This window comes from Drosophila obscura, unplaced genomic scaffold (assembly GCF_018151105.1).
Source record: "Drosophila obscura isolate BZ-5 IFL unplaced genomic scaffold, ASM1815110v1 contig_9, whole genome shotgun sequence".
NCBI lineage: Eukaryota > Metazoa > Arthropoda > Insecta > Diptera > Drosophilidae > Drosophila > Drosophila obscura.
The window spans coordinates 938,059-958,569 of NW_024542883.1; the positions used below are offsets into that span (position 1 = coordinate 938,059).

A 20,511-nucleotide genomic window follows, 5' to 3' on the forward strand; every position below is an offset into this window, starting at 1 on the left:
AATTTTTGTAAATGTGTAATTCAGGTGTCTGCACTACGTAAACAAAAAAAACCGTTGATGAACCGTGAATTATATAAAATTTAGGTGCAAAATATGGTCGATAGTCGAATATAATTTTTTTTTCAGAGCATTTTAAAATTTCGTGTTTTTTTATACCAAATGTTGAACAGTGGAAAAGGTTAACAATAATTATAACTTTCAAACCGATGCTCAAAAAAAAAAAAAAATAAAGTCGATTTATAAAGAATTAAGGTCCAACAATTATTTCTCGTCGGCTATACTTTTTATTAAAGTTCTTCTGCTGAGGACTGCTGCGCCAAATCATATTTTCGGTTTTCTCTCAACCTCTCTTGCAAAACTGGCTGCGAACAGACCGCGTTTATTACTAGCCTCTGCCTCCTGAGCTAGAGCTAGTGCCGATGGTAAATGGTGAGGGTAGAGCATCTTTACATATTTTTTAAATTGACCTATCGTTCCTGAGGGCGTTTAATTTAATTCAAATTTCTACTGCATTAAGAGCGACCTACATGCCCGCGAGTTGAACTTTAACTACTCCTAGCTGTACTATCGCTGTGTCGCTGTTCTATGGCGTTGGCCTCGTCACTGCTAATTTACACTTTTTTTTGTTTACTGATTTGTAATAAATTGTATTTTCTTGGACCCGAGTATCAGCTATCTAGTATTATTATTAGAAATGTTTTGTCACCTACGTGAGCCTTTCCAAATGCCAACACTTTATTTCTGTTGTTATACCCGTACTCAAAAAGAGTTAAGGGGTATATTGTATTTGTGGTAAAAGTGGATTTGTGTAACGCAGAGAAGGAAACGTTTCCGACCCCATAAAGTATATATATTAATGATCAGCATCAATAGCCGAGTCGATATAGCCATGTCCGTCTTGATGAGCGCCTAGATCTCAGAGACTATAAGAGCTAGAGCAACCAAATTTTGTTTCCAGACTCATATGATATCACACTGCTACAAGTGTATTTAAAAATTTCGCCCCGGCCTTTCCGCCCCCACAAATGACGAATATCTGTAACAGCCACAATTTTAAAGATACGATAAAACTAAAAACGAAGTATCGTAGAGAATGCCCATGTCTACCAGATTGCCGAATTTGAATCAGATCGGATTATAATTATAGCCAGAATGAAGAAATTAATTTTCAGTTATTTCCCCCGCCTCCAACAGCAAGAGACTCATTCTCTTTCTCGCTCGCACACTCTGCCCCGTTATGTACGCGAGCGCTCTCTAGCGAAAAAGATGTAGAATATAAATGGTAAATGTAGAATCTACATGTTAGATGTAGAATATACCTAGAAGATGTTGATGTAGATAACAGATGTAGCAAAAAAAAATAAAATGTACAATTTTTATACCCGTACTCAAAAAGAGTTAAGGGGTATATTAGATTTGTGGTAAAAGTGCATGTGTGTAACGCAGAGACGGAAACGTTTCCGACCCCATAAAGTATATATATTCTTCATCAGCATCAATAGCCGAGTCGATATAGCCATGTCTGTCTGTCCGTCTGTCTGTCTGTCTGTCTCGATGAGCGCCTAGATCTCAGAGACTATAAGAGCTAGGGCAACCAAATTTGGTTTTCAGACTTATGTGATATCTCACTGCTACAAGTGTATTTCAAAATTTCGCCCCGCGCCCCTCCGCCCAAACAAAGGACGTAAATCTGTGGCAGGCACAATTTTAAAGATGCGATAACACTAAAAACGCAGTATCGTAGAGAATGCCGATATCTACCAGATTGCCGAATCTGAATCAGATCGGATCTTAATTATAGCCAGAATGAAGAAATTAATTTTCAGTTGTTTCCCTCGCCCCCTCCGGCCGACGACCCTGCTACTCATTCTCTTTCTCGCTCGCACACTCTGCGTTCAGCGAGCGAGCAACCCCCCGTGGAGGAGATGTAGAATCTAAATGATACATGTAGAATCTACATGTTAGATGTATATTATACAATGTAGATGTAGATATCAGATGTAGCAAAAAAATGTAAAATTTTTTTTTATATTTTAAAATTCTAAAAAATTATAAACTCAAAAATGTATATACTGACTGAGTACGGGTATAAGTAGAGTAGCGTCCCCAGAAGCGACTCACACGTTCCTTCTCGTTTTTTTTTTAATTCTGAAAATCTTAAAAATCATAAACTTAAAAATGTATATACTGACTGAGTACGGGTATAAGTAGAGTCGCGTCCCCAGAAGCGACTCACACGTGCCTTCTCGTTTTTTGTTTTCTTTTAAATGATCATGTTTTCTCTATCGGGTGGCTGTCGTTGATACGGTCGCGGTCCATGATACGGTGGTGCTTTTCCGATCCCACCGCCGCTGTCTCCTCTGCCCTGGGTAGCATGTGCACTACCTGGTGGTTTTTTAGGGTTCGATTCTCGTTCGGTTTATAGTTCTAATGTTCAGCCCGCTGGTTGACCTGCATTTGTGTCCTTGGTTGTATTTAATTCCGCCTAGCTTGGGTTTTGTTTTATTTATGCGCACTCTTTTGTGATTATTTTTCGCTCGATATTTCGGGTTTCTTTTTATTTAACTTCATTTTACGTGCACTTTTTTCAGACCAAGAATTCTCGGGCACCAGTTATTTATTTATTTGTTTTTTTTTTCTTTGTCTGGACGTTGATATGCAATGACTGCACCATCAAGTGGCCCATGTGACACCAAGCCGAAGCCTGTTACGCGCGGAACCCAGTCAGTAAAGCAGCCCTCCTCCTCCTAGTATTCATTACGGGAAAGGTATGTCAGTAATAGAGATTTAAGAAGAGGAAGGGAATAAGTGGTGGATATTATATGGTAGAGGGAATTGAAGTCCGATTATAGGACCCTAAATGGTTCGTGCAAGAAATAATTTGATCTTCAAAGCGGAAGTAACAAAGAAATAAAGTTCTAATCGGAAGCGTAAAGCTTATGCGGCTCAGCAAGTCAGGGCTATCTAGGTCACCCTTGATCCGGTTGTGCATAAAAATCACTCCAAACATTTTTCTACGACTAACTAAGGTTGGAAGGTTTATTAAAAGCAATCTACAAGGGTAACATGTCAGTCTGTAACGAACTCCCAGGTGAAGCGATCAACACCCAGCAAAAATGCAAACTCAGCACACGCCAAAAGACATTATTGCTTACGCAATAATGCCAACGAAATTCCTTTCCCACGGTACCGGTGCACACCGATCACCTTACCTGGGACATTGGACACTTGTTGGCAGGCGATTGCTTAGGTAACCCTCGATTATCGGGCAGACCCCCCACATGCGCGAGCCAGTCAGCAGTCTCCGACTTTCCTTACCGGGAATATTGGACACTGACTGCAGGGCTAATGATTAGGTAACCTTCTGTTACCGATCAGCCCGTCTGCACGCGCAGACTATAATTCCGCAATATATATTTATGTAAGAACCCTTCCCACATTCTGGAGTAGAAATAAGATATCTGTAAGACATTCATGGGAAAATGGAAGGCCGCCCGATCTATAAAAGGCACTGCCTTGCATGAAGAAAAAGGCCGTCCACCAGCCATCGTAGGCAGAGGAGTCCACCAGCCATCGTAGGAGGCAGTCAATCAGCCATCGCAGGCAGGCAGTCAATCAGCCATCGCAGGCAGGAGTCCACCGTAGCAGTCAGGCGAATAACAAACAGGGCAGTAAAACCACCATACGCGTCGTCAAACAATGAAACATAACATAACCGGGTAGAATAATAATACGGAAGAATAAAGAAATCCATTAAAACTAAAAGAACCAAGAAGTGTTGTGATTTCTATTTCAGTTGCTGGCAAAGTTCCTGGTTTTCCCGATAAAGTCCTCGTGAATTATAAATAACTTGTAATTCAGGACCCTGGACAGACTGATGCATACCTCAGCCTGAGATAGGACATTACAAGTCTCACACCTGCATTCCACGCCGGCCACGCAGAACAAAAGTTTTTCTGTACTCTATACGGTCCTGGTGTAATTTGTACTGGGGGCACTAACACAAGAGCCGTACCCTAAAATCGGACGAATAAGCGAGATATAGAGAATCTTCATTATATAGGGATCGTCGAATTCCTTTGTCCACTTCTTAATAAACCCAAGCACGCCCATGGCCTTATTTACAATTTTCGAAATGTGTTCAGAAAAATTTAACTTAGGTTTAACATATTTGCACAACACCATAACTGAAAGTTATTGAGATCGGATTGCAAGCGAGAGTGAAATGAAATGTCCTTGTACTGGACACAGACACTTCATCCGCATTCATGAGTACTCGAGAGTTTGTTAATACTGAAGACAGGTCATTTATAAAGAGTGTGAAAAGTAGAGGGCCTAGAAAGCTGCCCTGTGGTACTGCAAAAGTAACCTTAACAGGTGAAGAGAAGGAGTTTTTAAATGGACTCTTTAAGACCTAGAAGAAAGGTAGCTAGAAATCCATCTCAAAAGATTGGGCGGAAATCCTAAAAGTTCAAGTTTAACATCATCCGCATACATGAGTACTCTAGAGTTAATAAATAAAATAAATGGGGGATTTGGTGAGAAGCCACAGAGAGCAGAAGAGTCTGTTAAGCTAACAGCTACCGTAACATATAGAGAGACCAGAAGCGGCGGTCGAAAGAATAAAGAGAATAAGAGTTCAACGATCGACGCCAGACAGTTCGGTGCCAAAGTTTCTCTCGAAAACACGCAAGAAGCAAAAGCGCAGCATTCTATTATATCCAATATTATAACCTCGTTTTAAACATACACCCATTGTAACCAGAGCAAATATCTAATAATAATACAAATAAAACATTAAATATAATAGACACTGTCGTCCTGGATCATTCTAACAACTACGGAAAACCCGGGGCCACAATTTTTGGGGGCTCAGCCGGAGATTTGAACAGTTACAATCGGGAAGTCATCAAACTAGAATGTGTGCTTAAAAAGATATATTGGAACATTAATTGAATCGCTTCGGAGCTGCTTAAAACATTCTGGAAACAAATTTCCAAACGAAACTCTTCGGCGCGCAAAGAAATATCAGAAAAGTGTGCGAGTGGGCGAGACGGCGGCAGGCAGCAACGGCAAAGAGAAGAAAAACCGAAGCAAACCGAATCAGGAAGGAACGAGAGGAACAGCAAAAAGGCGACAAAAATAAACGAGTACCCAAGCTGGAGGCAACGTAAAACTTTGTGGATGTTCAGCAGCGTGCATTAGGCAGGATCGTTGGCGGTAGACATCTGGACAAAGTGGAAGGCGTGGAGCAGTGAAGGTACCTGGTGGATCGCAAGTGCTGGACAAAGGCGGCTGGTCAAGGCCAAAGGTCTGCAAGAAAAAGACGGCGTGTAAATCGGCAAGACTGTGCGTGCAGGAAATGAGACGCAGCAGTCAAAAGCTGTAAAAGCAGAAACAGGCGGAAAAGAGAGGAACAACGTGAGCAGCATAGAGGTCGATAAAGGAACGCTGTACTCAACCTGGAGGAAACGCGAAAATTTTTGGATGACCAGCAACGTGCAGTAGGCAGGATCGTTGGCGGTGGACATCTGGACAAAGCAGAAAGCGTGGATCAGCGAAAGTAGCTGGCAAACCGCAAGTGCTTAGCATTGGAAAACTCAGGAGCATCATTTCGGCGAGAAGAAGACGAGAAAATTCTAAAGCTATATTGGTGTGGCGACGACAAGTCTGGAGCGGTGTTGGTGAGAGAGAGAGACCGACGACAATTCCGGTGCTGTATTGGTGTGGCGACAACAATTCTGGAGCTGTGTTGGTGAGAGGACGACGAAAATTCTGGAATTGGTTGGTGAGGGTGAGTGGCAGCGGAATATTCCAAAGCGAGATAAGTCTGTTCCCGAATTTCAACTGACAAAGAGGAACCGACAAACAACCTGGAAAAGCAGACAGGCAAAAATTTTGTTGTTGTATTGGAAGAATAACAGTGTGCTGTTGTTTAACAGAGTCATTTAACATAGTGTTAAGTTTGCATGTTCAATAACATAACATAGGTTAGGTTAGGTTGAAGCGGCTGTCGGGATTGTCAGAGACCCGACACACCTAGGCCGGTTTCGGCCCGTTGTGATACCGCATATACGTTCCCTTCTCCCTCGTGAGACCCTATGTTATCCATTATCCCATCCGGATGCCCTTATGAAGCCTGCGATCCGTCTGGGACTGATTGTAGACATGTCCGAAATGTCAATTAGAAAAGGAGCGCCCAAGTATTGCAGTCTCCTTCTACTGAGAGCCGGACAGGAGCAGAACAGGTGTTCCACAGTCTCCTCATCGTTCTCATCTCTACAGCTTCGACAGAAGTCGTTATATGGGGCGCCCAGCCTGCTTGCATGTGTGCCTATTAGCCAGTGTCCCGTAAGGGAGCGTATGACTGAGCTGCACCTACTCCTACTGAGTTTGCAAAGCTCATCGGTGCGCTTCCTAATAATGTTAGGCCATGTTTGCCGAGTTATGCGACATAGTGACACGGTTTGCCATCTGTCATTTATTAATCGCTTAAAATGTTCTTTTATTTTGAGCTTGCAGGTGGCCATTGGCATACGAATATCCTCCTTATCATGGAGAAGGGGGATTGTTGTGCCAGCTCTGGCCAGCTCGTCCGCTATGCAGTTGCCTTCAATGTCCTGGTGGCCCGGGACCCATATTAGGCTGATGACGAACTGATAAGCCATCTCATGAAGAGATTTGCGACAGTTTGCCACGGTAGCCGAGCTTGTTGTTATCGCATTCAGCGATTTGATCGCAGCTTGGCTGTCACTGTAGATATTTAGTTCTAGTTCCTGAAGACAGCTCAAAGCTTCCTTGATCGCTATGACTTCCGCTTGGAAGACACTGCAGTGATCCGGGAGCCTGAAGGACTGTCTTATGTTCAGCTGTTCGGAGTAGATTCCTCCTCCGACCTTGTTGTCCAGCTTTGAGCCATCAGTAAAGATTCGAATGGCTCCCTTTGGACCAGGTGGTCCCTCAAGCCAGATGTTTCTGTGAGGGATGATTGTTTCGAAGGGGGTATCTGTATACTCCCTCGGAACGCAGTAGTCCGTTTTTGTGGGGACGATTTTGTTTCCATTTAGGATGGACGCATGACCGGTGTGATGTGACACCCATTGGTCAGAGTCTCTAATAGCCTTTTTACACTGGGCGCGTCTGCTATCGATATCGGCATAGACGCAATGAAGCAGAAAAGGCGTTTACATTGGAAGACGTGCGTCTTGAATTTGGATTTGGGTGTTTGATGACAAGGAAAGATACACAAATTTTTGAAAATCAACAGAATTAAGCAAGACGTCACGAAAATGGACGAAAAAGAATTGATTCTCATATTTAAATACTATTTTCAGACATTTCATTGTAGAGTTTGTGGGAGTTCTTCTTCAAATTATGAAAACCACCGAAGTTCCTCTCCAGCAGTGTCTTAATGGCATCAGGGGGTCAGAAAAATTTCATATGATAATAATACAATCAGTTTCAAGTATTTTATTTAATGACTTTATGTATATTTTCACCTTTTTGCACAATCATACATTTTTAGCGCCAAAATTTGATTTTTGATCTACAATTTTTTGTTGTTATTAGTGGTGATAGTTGCGCTGATAGGAAGAAAATCCCAAAAATGAGCAAAAGCAATCGAATATATCGAATAGACGCACATGAATCAGAAACTGACGCAACTTTTTGCCACCACTAGGGCCCTATGCTTAACCTATGTAAAAAAAACTGCGTCTCCGGCAAGACGCAAAGAAGCATGACGCAGCCCCAATGTAAACAGCCTATAAGACGGATTGCTGCCATTTCTGCCTGCTCCTTACCTGCAAGGTCAAGGCTCTGCAGGCATAGGATAGCATTTAGCGCATCCGTTGGTGTTGTGCTTAGAGCTCCACTGATGCATAGGGCTGCAGTGCGCTGCACCTTGCCCAGTTGTTTAGTGATGGTCCCCTTCGATAGGGCAGGCCACCACACTGCGACTCCGTAGAGTAGTATTGGTCTAACTATTGCCAGGTAAATCCATTGGACTATTCTTGGGTTTATGCCCCATTTTAGCCCAATGGCTTTCTTGCAAGTGTAGAGGGCTATCGTAGCCTTCTTCACTCTGTCTTTGATGCTCAGGTTCCAGCTAAGTTTTTTGTCAATTACCAACCCTAAGTAACTGGCACTGTCGCTGAAGGAGAGCCTACATCCGTTTAGTATTGGGGGGTTGAGGGACGGGATTTTGTATTTGGTTGTAAACAATACAAGTTCCGTTTTAGAGGGATTGATTCCCAGTCCACGCGACTCTGTCCATTCTGAGAGTCGCGCGAGCTCTGCGGTCATTAGATCGCAGAGTGTTTGAGGGAATTTACCCGAGAAAATAATGGCAACGTCGTCCGCGTAAGCTACCACCTTGCAGCACCCCCCTTCCAGGTCACACAGTATCTTGTTGACTGCTATGTTCCATAGAAGGGGAGACAGGACACCACCTTGCGGGGTGCCTCTGTTGACATACCTAGACTGAGTGGACGATCCCATTGATGATGTCACTGTCCTGCATGTGAGCAATAGATCTATGAGCATCATCAAGTGACGATCCACTCCCAGGTCAGTCAGGGCCTCTGTGATGGCTCCTGGTATGACGTTGTGAAAAGCTCCCTCAATGTCTAGGAAAGCGATTAAGGAGTATTCGTTGACGTGTAGAGATTTCTCTACCGCCGAGATTACTTCATGGAGTGCCGTTTCCGTGGATTTTCCTTTTCGGTAGGCATGTTGAGCGCCTGACAGCCACTGAGGATTTATAGTTGTCCTCAGCTGCAGCCCGACTAGTCTCTCAAAGGTTTTGAGAAGAAAGGACGATAGACTTATTGGTCTGAAGTCTTTTGGGGTTGTGTGTGAGGGTTTCCCTGCTTTGGGGATAAAGACTATTTTAGCCTTTAGCCAAGCACGGGGGATTTTTCCCACTGTCAGTATCTTCCTGAAGATACTTTGCAGCCAGTTGATGGCCATGTCCCCGGCTTTTTGCAACTGAGCCGGAATGACTTGGTCCGGGCCAGGCGATTTGTAGGACTTAAAGCTGTTTACTGCCCAGCTAATATTCCGTTTTGTGAGGATGTGCCCCATCGAGGTTTGCGGGCCTTCACTTGGGGTGTCTGCCGGCTCGATGGTCGTACACCCAGGAAAATGAGTATCGAGTAGAATGTGTAGGGAGTCCTCACTAGAGTTAGTCCACGTACCATCCGTTCTCTTGAGGTATCCCACCGAGGGGGATGTTTTTGACAGGATCTTGCGTAGCCTTGCGGCTTCTGACGTATCCTCAATTTCGGAGCAAAATTTGTGCCAAGAGGCCCTTTTTGCTCTCCTTGTTTCTTTTTTGTATAGGGTTAGCTTACTTTTGTAATTTTCCCAATGCGCTTCCTCGCTACTGCTTTTGGCTCTGTTAAAGAGAGTCCTGCAGTCTTTCCGGAGGGTATCTATATGTTTAGACCACCAGGGGGGTTTCTTTTTCCCTCTTGGTTTGGTTGGGGGGCAAGTTGCCATGAAGGCCTTGTTGCAAGCTTCCGTGAAATTGTCCACAAGACGATTGAGATCGTCTTGTGTGTCCGGGCATTTTGTGTCTAGGGGGGGGAGTAATTCCTCCATTTTTGCACTATACATATCCCAGTTGGCTTTCCTTGGATTAATATAGCTAGTGTAGCTCGATGTACCTGTGGTCGGAGAAGGAGTGGTCCTCTAGGACTCTCCAACTTTCCATTATGTCTGACAGTTTGTGAGACAATAGAGTGGGGTCAATAACCCATAATAATAACGGTTTTTTATGATAAAAGTGGGGTCATTACCCCGATTACCAATAATTAGGTTGGAGTTCAGGATGAAGCTGAAAAGTGACTCACCCCTTACATTTGTATCCGAGCTCCCCCATTGGGTGTGATGAGGGTTGTCATCGCAGCCTATTAGTAGGCTTGTATCCGACCTCTCGCTGTCGCTGGAAATCTTGCGAACGAGGTCACTGGGAGGATCGCTTTCCTCGTGAGCCATGTAGGACGACACCAGGTTCAAGCGTGTCCCTTGTAGCTCTAGGCTAGCCGCCGTATTGTCGCCATTGCTAAAATTGTGGAGCAGAAAGATATTTAGGTGCTTTCTTGCTAATAACATAGCATAACATAACATAATAATTAACATAAAGTTTGAGGAACGGAACCTGCTAAGTATTAAGGTCTAAGAAGCGCTGAGATTCTCAAACTGTATTTAGCTGAGCGAACGGCATAGATCCATTCTTATTCTTTCATATTGTTGTAAAAGTAGGTAAAAATTAATAGAGACGAGATTTTGGCATTGGCTGTGGCAGGGTTGCGTGAGAAATTGGCCGAAATAGGTTTAAACACAAACGGAAGAAAAGCTGAGTTGCAAGACAGACTGCTGGCTCACTATGGTATTCAGACAAATCAGAATAACGATGAAGTGAGTGATGAAGAAGAGATCCAAGAGGACGTTAATGAAGGATTATCTTTTACAACGGCAGATTCGAATATTGCACAGCAGGGTAGAAGGGAAAGGCGAGATGAAAATCCAAATGGATCGGGTCCAACGCGTCAAGCAGACATGGTTAGTTCAGGTAGATCCTGGTTTACATTGAAAGATGTAGAAGGCAGTGTGTCGCAGTTTTCAGGTGTAAGCTCTCCAGACGTAAATCAATGGATAGGAGAACTTAAAGAGTGTGCGCTGACGGTGGAATGGAACAAATTGCAGGTGTTTATTTATGCAAAACAATTGCTCAGTAGGGCAGCAAAGTTGTTTGTAAGGAGTCAGCGCGATATTCGTGATTGGAATGGTTTGAAGAGTGCATTGATCAACGAATTTGGTGTGAGGGTGTCATCAGCGGAGGTACATCGTAGACTAGGGAAACGGCAGAAGAAAAAGAACGAAACGTTGCACGAGTATCTGTATGCTCTGATGGAGTTGGCAAAGCCGATCGATATGGAGGACGAAAGCTTAATCGAATATTTTGTTAATGGGATTCCAGATTCTAATGCAAATAAGGCTTTACTGTATCAGGCTAGGAGTATGAGGCAGTTAAAGGTGCAAATCGAGGCATACCAGAAGATGTCAGGGTCAGTGAGACTGCAAGGGAAGTTTGACTCACACTTCAACAAAGGAGAAAAAGAGTTAGTGAAAGGTGCTGAAAAGTTTAAAAAGTGTTATAATTGCGGAGATGACTCGCACATTAAACGGGATTGTCCAAATAAAGATAACCGGTGTTTTAGGTGCAACCAGTTGGGACATAGGGGGGAGAACAGCTCAATGCAAGGTCGAGATGACAGTTAGACAGGAAAAGGCAACCAATCTAGTTCTGGAGAAAGGTATGACTAAGCCATCAAGCACGTTCACGTCTTCCGGATTAGAGTTGAAATCGGTAAGGTATGGAAGAGTAGCGTTTAAAGGACTAGTCGATACAGGTGCCGACTTGTGTCTATTACGCAGAAGTGTGTTTTTGAAGATTGGTAAAGAAAGATTGGCAGGACGTGAAAAATGTCTAACAGGAATTGGTGAAATTCAAATTATAACTCTTGGAAGCATCACCATACCTGTACAGATTGATGATATTGACTTAATAGTAGAATTTCATGTGATTGCGCCTTGATTGATTGTATATATGGTAAGTTTAGTCGAAGACTGGGTTTTGAGCTGCAGTTATTTGTTGGTTTAGGCGATTTTTCAATTCTTTATGGACAGGACAACCTCTATAGTTGGCAGTATGGTTTCGCCCACTGTTGCTACATTTTTTTTTGCTACGGTCCTCCCTTTTTACGGGGCAGGCCTCACCACGCTTACAAACCCGGTCCCGCTGCCGACACCCGCCGGCAGCTGACTTCGACTTTAACGGCACTTGCGCTTCTACACTCTAAGCAAACCGGCTTTGCACGCGATCATTGTAAATATATATTGAATAAACCCTACTTTAAAGAACTTGGACCTGCAGCTGTGTTATCTTAGGACACTATCTGTGGGACACCCTGAGACGCCTCTTCGCTCAAATATTGGTCCTTCGAGCCGGATTCTCCCCGTCGCCTTCATTATAAGGAATCCAGCCTTCGAGCATCGGCGCTTCGACATTACCACCAGAGGATCCTAAGATAAGTACGACTTTCGTGTGCCACAAATCGCTTCCATTCGCGATTTGTGTTTCCAATTTCCGCAAAGTCCGAGTTCCGCGATATAGGTACATATATCTATTCTTATGTGTGTGGTAGGATAACCCCTATCAGCCCCTCTCTATAAGATTAACCCACTGCCAATACGGCAGCACTATCGCATATGAATAACCCCTAAATATAAGGTCACACTGGAAAAAGACGGAATATACGGCCTCCAAAAAAGACGCTCGCTCATTCGAAAAGGAGCATTAAGAAAAATAAGACGTGTGCGGCGTAATAAAGAGATACAAAAGTGCATACCCCTGTTTTACTCTCACATGTGTGTACTTATTTCTTCTTTCTGTGCCATCCGTTTTCCGTGTCGCTTCTTTCTTTTCGACACCGCCATATTATCGACGATTCCGGCCGTCCTCCGTTCCTGCAACTCCAACTACCAGTGCTACGGTAGTTTTTCAATTCCGTTTTGTCTGTGCATTAATTGTGACAATAATTAAAAAGAAAAATGTTCAGCAAGTGCATTCCAGCTCACAACAACAACTCCGCAGCTGATCTCCAAATATTGAAGTTCCAAATACATACATCCATACATACGCACATTCCGCAAGGGCATTTGATACAAAACCCACCCCAGTAAACATATACCTTAGCACACTCCAGGTGCAAGGAGAATTTAAATAAAGTGTCTTAATTTTCATCCATCAACATATGTATAAATTTATTTCCATAGTTGGCGGCAATATATTTATATTGCCAACTCTATACATACATATAAACGGGCCGCACATACATAAAAATACTACACCCCGCATAAAAATACCGCACTCCATACTACCGAATATACTCCGCGCATAGTGGCATTTTTTAATATACAAATTTTGCGATTCCGAGCCTCCGCTTTCTCCGCCTGGATTCCGAAAGGAGGCTCCAAGCTGTCCTCCACTTCAGCTACTGCACTAATTGCCTGGCTCACCGACACTCCGGCCAGGATTGCCGAAGCGGTGATCGGTGTAAGGTGTGTAACCGGAGCCACCACACATTACTCCACCTTCCCGAGTCTCAGCACCCATCTGGCTCCTCTGCGGCACCGCCGCCTTCATCTTCAGCATACAGCGCCGATGTGCGCCCTCGTCTTCCTGTGAGCCGCCCTGTCGCCCTGTCCATCAGCAACCTCCTTGCTTCAAAATCGGAGCATATAGGGTCGTTGAAATCCTGCAAGGGTGGGTAGAATGTTCAGAGTGAGGACGGCGCTGGCGGGGCAACAGCTCTGTGGGCATTTCAGCCACACCACTGTTAGCATTCCAGCTACGGAAGCTGTTGCCCTCGCTCTCACGCTTATGAGCGTTTTTCCCCCCGGTGACGAGCTCTCGCGCGCTCAGACTTACCACGCTCACGCACCCGCTTCCGCTGCCGACAGCCGCTGGCAGCTGACTTCGACTTGGACGGCACTTGCGCTTCTACAATCTAAGCAAACCGGTCTTGCACGCGATCATTGTAAATACATATTGAATAAACCCTACTTTGAAGAACTTGGACCTGCAGCTGTTTTATCCTTGGACACTGTCTGTGGGACACCCTGAGACGCCTCTTCGCTCAAACAGCCATTTTGACTTTGAAGCCCTTATCGTTAAGTCCGTCTAATATCTCATTAATTGGGACTGTTGATTCGATTCCGTTGATAACCACTCGAGGTATATCTTCGCCACTGATGGATAGTTTTGTTCGTCATTGACTTGTATTTTTGTTTCATTTAATTTACCCCTTCTTATGGACGGTACATAGAATATGCTTGCGCCAATTTTATCAGTTATTTTTTTGATCAGTTCAGCACAATTTGCCTGACGAACATAATTGGCCTTGGGTGTTTGGGCGATCTCATCTTTATATGAGACACTTAGTATCGCAAATCTATTGTAGCACAGTGTTCTCGATTATTTTGGTTATTTTAGCTGCATTATTATTCTTCGCAGTTTGTGGGCTCAACTTTCTTTTGATTTGCACATAACGATCGAGCCCAGTCTGAATTAACGCTCCGTTAGCGTTTTTCGAACTTATTGGTTGGTTGAGGTGGGCCTTGTCGCAGTGGGTCGACAGTACCGGGCGCTGAGCAATTTCAGTGGTTGTTGTTGTGGTTGCTGTCTTTGTTGTGGTCGAAGTCACAGCTTTGAGCGAGGAAATTGTACTAGTTCTTGTAGATATTAGCAAATCGTTGTTTAGCCAGGACGAGTCGGGGGATGGGCACTGAGCACTTTATGACCCACTTTGCAATGCAGGGGAGATAGAGCGTGCTCTCTCCTCGTTTACTTGCAGGGATGCAGTTTTTGTTGGTACTGTTATCTTTGGCGAGCGGATAGAGAAGTATGATTTGTTTTTTGCTTGCGAGAGCTGACGCTCGTCTTGTTGCTTTTGCCGGGCATGGCTCATTTTGACTTTGGTTACAGTGCTTGTGGTCTTTACTGAGCTGGTGCTCTTATACGTTGACTGTTTTTATACCCGTACTCAAAAAAAAAATAATGGATATATTATATTTGTGGTAAAAGTGGATGTGTGCAACGCAGAGAAGGAAACATTTCCGACCCCATAAAGTATATATGTTCTTGATCAGCATCAATAGCCGAGTCGATATAGCCATGTCCGTGTCGAGCAACCAAATTTTGTATCCAGACTGCGGTGACATCACACTGTTACAACTGTATTTTAAAATTTCGCATTAGCCCCTTTCACCCCCACAAAGGACGAAAATCTGTGGCAGCCACAATTTTAAAGATTCGATAAAACCATATGACCATATTTACCAGATTGCCGAATCTGAATCAGATCGGATCATAATTATAGCCAGAATTAAGAAATTAATTTTCAGCTGCTTCCCCCGCCTCCTACAGCAAGAGACCTGCTACTATTTCTCTTCCTCGCTCGCAAACTCTGCCTCATTATGTACGCGAGCGCCCGCTGGCGGAGAAGATGTAGAATATAATTGGTACAGGTATAATCTACATGTTAGATGTAGAGTATACATTGTAGAAGTAGATGTAGAACAAAATTTTTAAAATTTTGTGATATTCTAAATAAATCATAAGTTTTAAATGTATAAACTGACTTATTACGGGTGTACTCGTTTATCTAAACTTAAACTATTTAAATTAAAAGTAAAAAATAAAGGTGTAAGGATTAAAAAAAAAAAAAAAATGTTTTTGAAATTCTATAGACATAAGGCTATGCGGATATGAACAAATAGATATTTTTATTTTTAAACTCAAAAAAAAAAATTGTCCAATTATAACGCAACACCCTTTTTACAGAGCCAAACATTCACTGAAAATTGCCGAAGACGAAGAAGAAAGCTCAATAATAACAACCGTAGTTCTTTGTCGCTTTTTAATGTACACCTAGCTGTTAAGCACAGTTTATGTAATTGAAACGCAAAAAGAATTTTGCAAAACGATTTGTCTAGTTAAAGTAACGAATATTTGAAAGTGGCCGCTTTTCTGTACTTGCTTGGGTACAATGTCTAGGAATGGGTTAAAGTCGGAATATTTTACACCTCCTTATCATTGATTTCAGGAATACATAGTTCGGATGAGCTCCAGAAAATTTGTGGAAAATTTAAAGGTATACAAGGACATCATAACTCTTGCTATCTTGATGCGACATTATTTTCAATGTTCACTTTTACTAGTGTGTTTGATTCTATCCTGTACCGATGTCCAGGACCGAAAGTAAGTTAATAAATATGTACAAGGAAAATAATGTAATCTAATGGTTTTTCAAACAGGATATTCAGCATTACAGAGATGTTCAAAAGGTTTTGCGTGATGAAATTGTTAATCCATTGAGGAAACAATTATTTGTGCGATCCGACCGCGTTATGAAGCTGCGTGAACTATTAGACCAACTCAGTTCTGTAAGTGGTCTCACATGCGAGGAAAAAGATCCTGAAGAGTTCCTGAACAGTTTACTGTCACAAATAATGCGCGTTGAGCCATTCTTAAAAGTGCGTTTGTTTTCAATTTTGTGATGAGAATTTACATTAAGTTCAGTTTTTTATTTTTAGCTCAGCTCAGGACAAGACTCCTATTTTTATCAACTGTTTGTGGATAAAGACGAAAAACTAACATTACCAACTGTCCAGCAACTATTTGAACAAAGCTTTCATTCATCAAACATTAAACTAAAGGAAGTTCCATCTTGTTTCATTATTCAGATGCCACGTTTTGGAAAAAGTTACAAAATGTATCCAAGAATTTTACCCTCACAAGTTCTAGATGTTACAGACATAATTGAAAACTGTAAGTTTTATAATTGAAAACTAAATTCTATATAAATTTATTTAAATAAAATAAATAAAATGTATTTATTTTGATTTTTTCCTAGTGCTAAAAGTAACACTTATTACACTACTCGACATGAGTGTTCCTCAAGGAACAAAACAAACTTTTTTTTAAAGACTTAGGGCTTATAAATGGTTTGATGATAATTTTTTTTTTCTATGGCAGAACTTTTTTTGAAGAGTTTTTTAATTCTGATATTTTTTCTAAAGCTTTTTCCAGAGGTTGCGCTTCTTTGTATACCCGTACTCAAAAAGAGTTAGGGGTATATTAGATTTGTGGTAAAGGTGGATGTGTGTAACGCAGAGAAGCAATCGTTTCCGACCCCATAAAGTATATATATTCTTGATCAGCATCAATAGCCGAGTCGATATAGCCATGTCTTTCTGTCCGTCTTAATGAGCACCTAGATCTCAGAGAGGGAAAGCCGTCAGCAATTCGGGTGATACAGGGGGACTAACGGATAAAGGGCTGCCTCGCCATAGCTGTACCCTCGGACTAGGGGTAATGGTGTTTCGGGTCAGGGCTTGCCCTGATCTGATGCGGCCTTGCTCCTGGTTCTAGGATACGGGGGACCACGAGCGACCCGTAACCCGCCGTAACTGTACACACCGGTGGAAGTGCGACTATACTCTCCTTGTGGGGGCGGCTGGTAACAGGTCCTGGTACGGTCAAGTATCTGCCATGGATGCTGGCTAATTGTAGTCGGGCGGAGAGGAGACAACTCTCTTTATGGAATTACCCCAATCCACGGTAAAACGGGATATGCTAATGGATGCGTGGCCGAGGGGGAGCTCGGTGCTGTATATGTGAACTCTGGATACCTGCCGGCCTCCAGTTTAAATTAGGCTTCCCGGGGCAAGCGGGATATGCCTCGGGTGACTATCCCCTTCCCGCCTACTCGTGGGAACAACACGCCAAATTAAAAAACAAATTGCAAAAACAATCCGCAAAGGAGCTCGGTACTCCTTTTAAAGTACCGGAAGGACAAGCCAATCCCTCTACATCAACGCCTGGGAAAGGTCCTAAGAAGATGGGGAAGGAAACTAAGTCGGTCCACCATCTTCTGGCAGAAAAAGCTGCGAGGAGGGCTCCGATTAGCCAATCGAGCCCATCCAAGCCCCCCCGGCACCGTGGGCAAACCGGGCATCAGGGTGGCTGCCAAGCAGAGCGATATCACGGCTGGTCAGCGCCTTGAGACCGGGGAACTCCCGTCAACCTCGGCAGGCAGTGGAACTGCAACGCAGGATAAGAAACCGTCATACCAAGAGGCTTTGGGCTAGCTCAATAATCACGAATTTAAAAGCAGCCAAAGCCGGAAAGAGCGAAACTAAGGCTATTCTCTGCGTTACACACATCCACTTTTACCACAAATACAATATACCCCTTAACTCTTTTTTAGTACGGGTATAAAAATACAAGAAAATGGTTTAATTTCGTCGAATAGCCTTTTCACACTGTCGACCATCCACCATCTATTTCGGGGATGGTCCGTTAGGTTTTACCGTTCCGAAAATTTCCCAGTTATTCCACCATCCATCTGGGATGTTTCTAATTCGCACGTTTCTGTGCGGTATTTTTTCAATAATTTTCAAATGCAACCATAAATATTTCACATTCACAACAAAAAATCGCAACTAACTACGAAAATGTAAGACAAGAAAATGGTAAAAACAACAACCAAACATCTGATATGTCAGAATTGTCTCAGGCACAAAAACTCGGTTTGTGGACTATCCTCTGGGAATTTTTTTATGAATGCTCTGCAAAACTCATGCAGTATATTGCACACGCTATTGGCTGACAGCCAATATCCGACTGTTCTGTACTCAGAAAAAGAGCCCAAAGTATACAATGCTATGGCTATACAAAACTTTCCTTAAAAAACGCCTCGTTGTTTTCGGGTACATCTTTCTCCCAAAATGTCCCAAACCGTTTCTCGAAAAAAAAACAGAATATATATTTATATTTAAAACATTCATTGGATTTAGTAGAAGCAGTCACACATTGACACCACGCTTCAGTGTTTTCAAAACAGATATCCATTCCAATATATTCTCCTCGTCAATGTTGGCCTCATTATCATCATCCATGTCCAGCAACATGATTAGATTGTGCAAGAATATATTTTGGTGCTCAATAACATTCACAATCATTAAAATTTTATTAATATTCATTATTCAAATTGTGTGCATCAGCTGTTTTTCATGGATGGTGGATGGTACCAGTGTAAATCGGTGTTTCACATCTTTCAAAAATTCCCACCATTCCCCCGGGATGGGCTCAGTGTGCAGACGGTATAACGGTATATTTTTAACTGTTATCAAACTAGGAATTTTTGACCCGTTCGACATGTTCCGTGCGAATATGCTTTCAGTTCAATTAAAAAAAACTACGAATCATTTTTGCTCGAAATTATAACCATTTCAAAGAGACATCAATGCACAACATAAACAGAAATTTGCTTCAATATATTTCTTATTACAGTAAAACAAATGATTTTGCGTCCGAGCTGTTTCTATTTAGCAACACCCATGAAATTTAGTTTGTTGCAGTCAAAATCCGTATTGAAGCGACGTTTATCTTTTTAACCTGCTCATATATTCTTCCTAAATCTGTTGGTGTTGTTTTTTTTAACCACCTTTCTGCCATTCATTCTGTGGTTTCTGCTTCAGGTTGTGCTGATCAGATTATAGTAATGGGCGACTTTAACATACCATTTCTTTCTTGGCAGCAGGATGAATCAAACATTCTGCTACCTGGTAGTCAACATGATTTTGTTGATGGGATAATTGATCCCTTGCCCAAATTGATTCCGTCAAAAACAGTAGAAGTAGACTGTTTTATCTCACTTTCGTCAGCGATGCTTCGGGCAACGGTTGTCAGAGGTAGGACTGTCTTTTACTGAAGATCCACACCATCCAACTTTGTCTATAGTTATCGAGTTTTCGAATATTAATTACATTATACCTTCAAAAAATCGAATAAAGTTTTTTCGTAAAACGAATTTTACCGATTAAACTTTACATCTTTTGCAAATTGATTAGTGCTTTCTTCAGTCGTTATCCGATATAAACGGAAAATTCAATCAACGACACGTTTAGCTCTCCCCTCAACACCTATGTTCCTCAAGTTACCGATCATGTACCCTCCAAACCGCCCAGGCTCTCCAAGTATCTGTCCTACCTAAAAAATAAGTTTCCCGGCTATATAAAAAGTAAAGGAGAACTGGTTCTTTATCTGACTTTGCTAACTCCTTGTCTGTTTGCTCTAAATTTCTTACTGTCAATAGTCAATGTTATAACCAATATATTTACCAAGGTAGTACAAATTTCCGTACTGATTCCAAAAAATTATTTTTGTTCGTCAATCAAAACGTAAGTCTAACTCGTTCCCTCCTTCTCTTCATAATAAAACAGAAACTTCAGCTCAAGGTATTGCAAATTTATTTTTCCACTTTCTTTCAATCGACGTATTCATCGCATACATACGACTCATCCACCCCTTATCCATACCATCTTCCTCATGTTAACAACGTAGTTCTTCCCTTACTCGAAGAAAGCGCAGTTTTTGAAGGATTGTCATCGATTGAAATCTGTTTCTCTGCAGGACCTGATAAAGTTCCGAGCTGCATTTAAAAGTATTGCGCTCGAGACCTATGCCAAACTTTGACTTTCCCGTTTAATTTGTCATTTGAACGTTCTTGCCTTCTTTTGATTTGTAACGAATCCTACCTTATGCCTTTTCACAAAAAAAGGTCTAGATCTAACGTCAAAAACTACCGCGGTATTGGGAAACTATCTGCTATTCCAAAGCTGCTAGAGCACCTGATGACGTCAAAATTTGTTTTTCCTATTCCGATTGGTACTCGCACACTCGCCTTCAACTTGACTTTGATGAATTAAACAAGTGGTGTTCGTCTAACGGTTAGACTCTAACCTACTGTTTTTTAACCATTCTATGTGCAAACTTAAGACGTTTCACCGCTCCACATTTGGTCTCCTACTCTCTAGGACATCATGCTCTGGATCGAATTTTCTTGTTTGATCATAAGCTATGCTTTAACAGCCATT

At 42.4% G+C, this 20,511-nt stretch overlaps 1 protein-coding gene across 3 annotated transcripts in view; it reads left to right on the plus strand.

The window, feature by feature from the left end:
• The window catches only part of LOC111080409 (ubiquitin carboxyl-terminal hydrolase CYLD), a 121,610-nt gene that overhangs the window by 79,875 nt on the left and 21,224 nt on the right, over window positions 1-20,511 (plus strand). For 2 of the 3 annotated variants that reach the window (XM_041596045.1, XM_041596046.1), the window contains exons 5-7: window positions 15,675-15,829; window positions 15,886-16,104; window positions 16,165-16,399. The exons of the other annotated variant lie outside the window; for it this stretch is intronic. In XM_041596045.1, coding sequence (XP_041451979.1) covers window positions 15,675-15,829; window positions 15,886-16,104; window positions 16,165-16,399 — 609 coding nt within the window. The remainder of the gene's footprint in view (window positions 1-15,674; window positions 15,830-15,885; window positions 16,105-16,164; window positions 16,400-20,511) is intronic. 3 annotated transcript variants of the gene reach the window in all.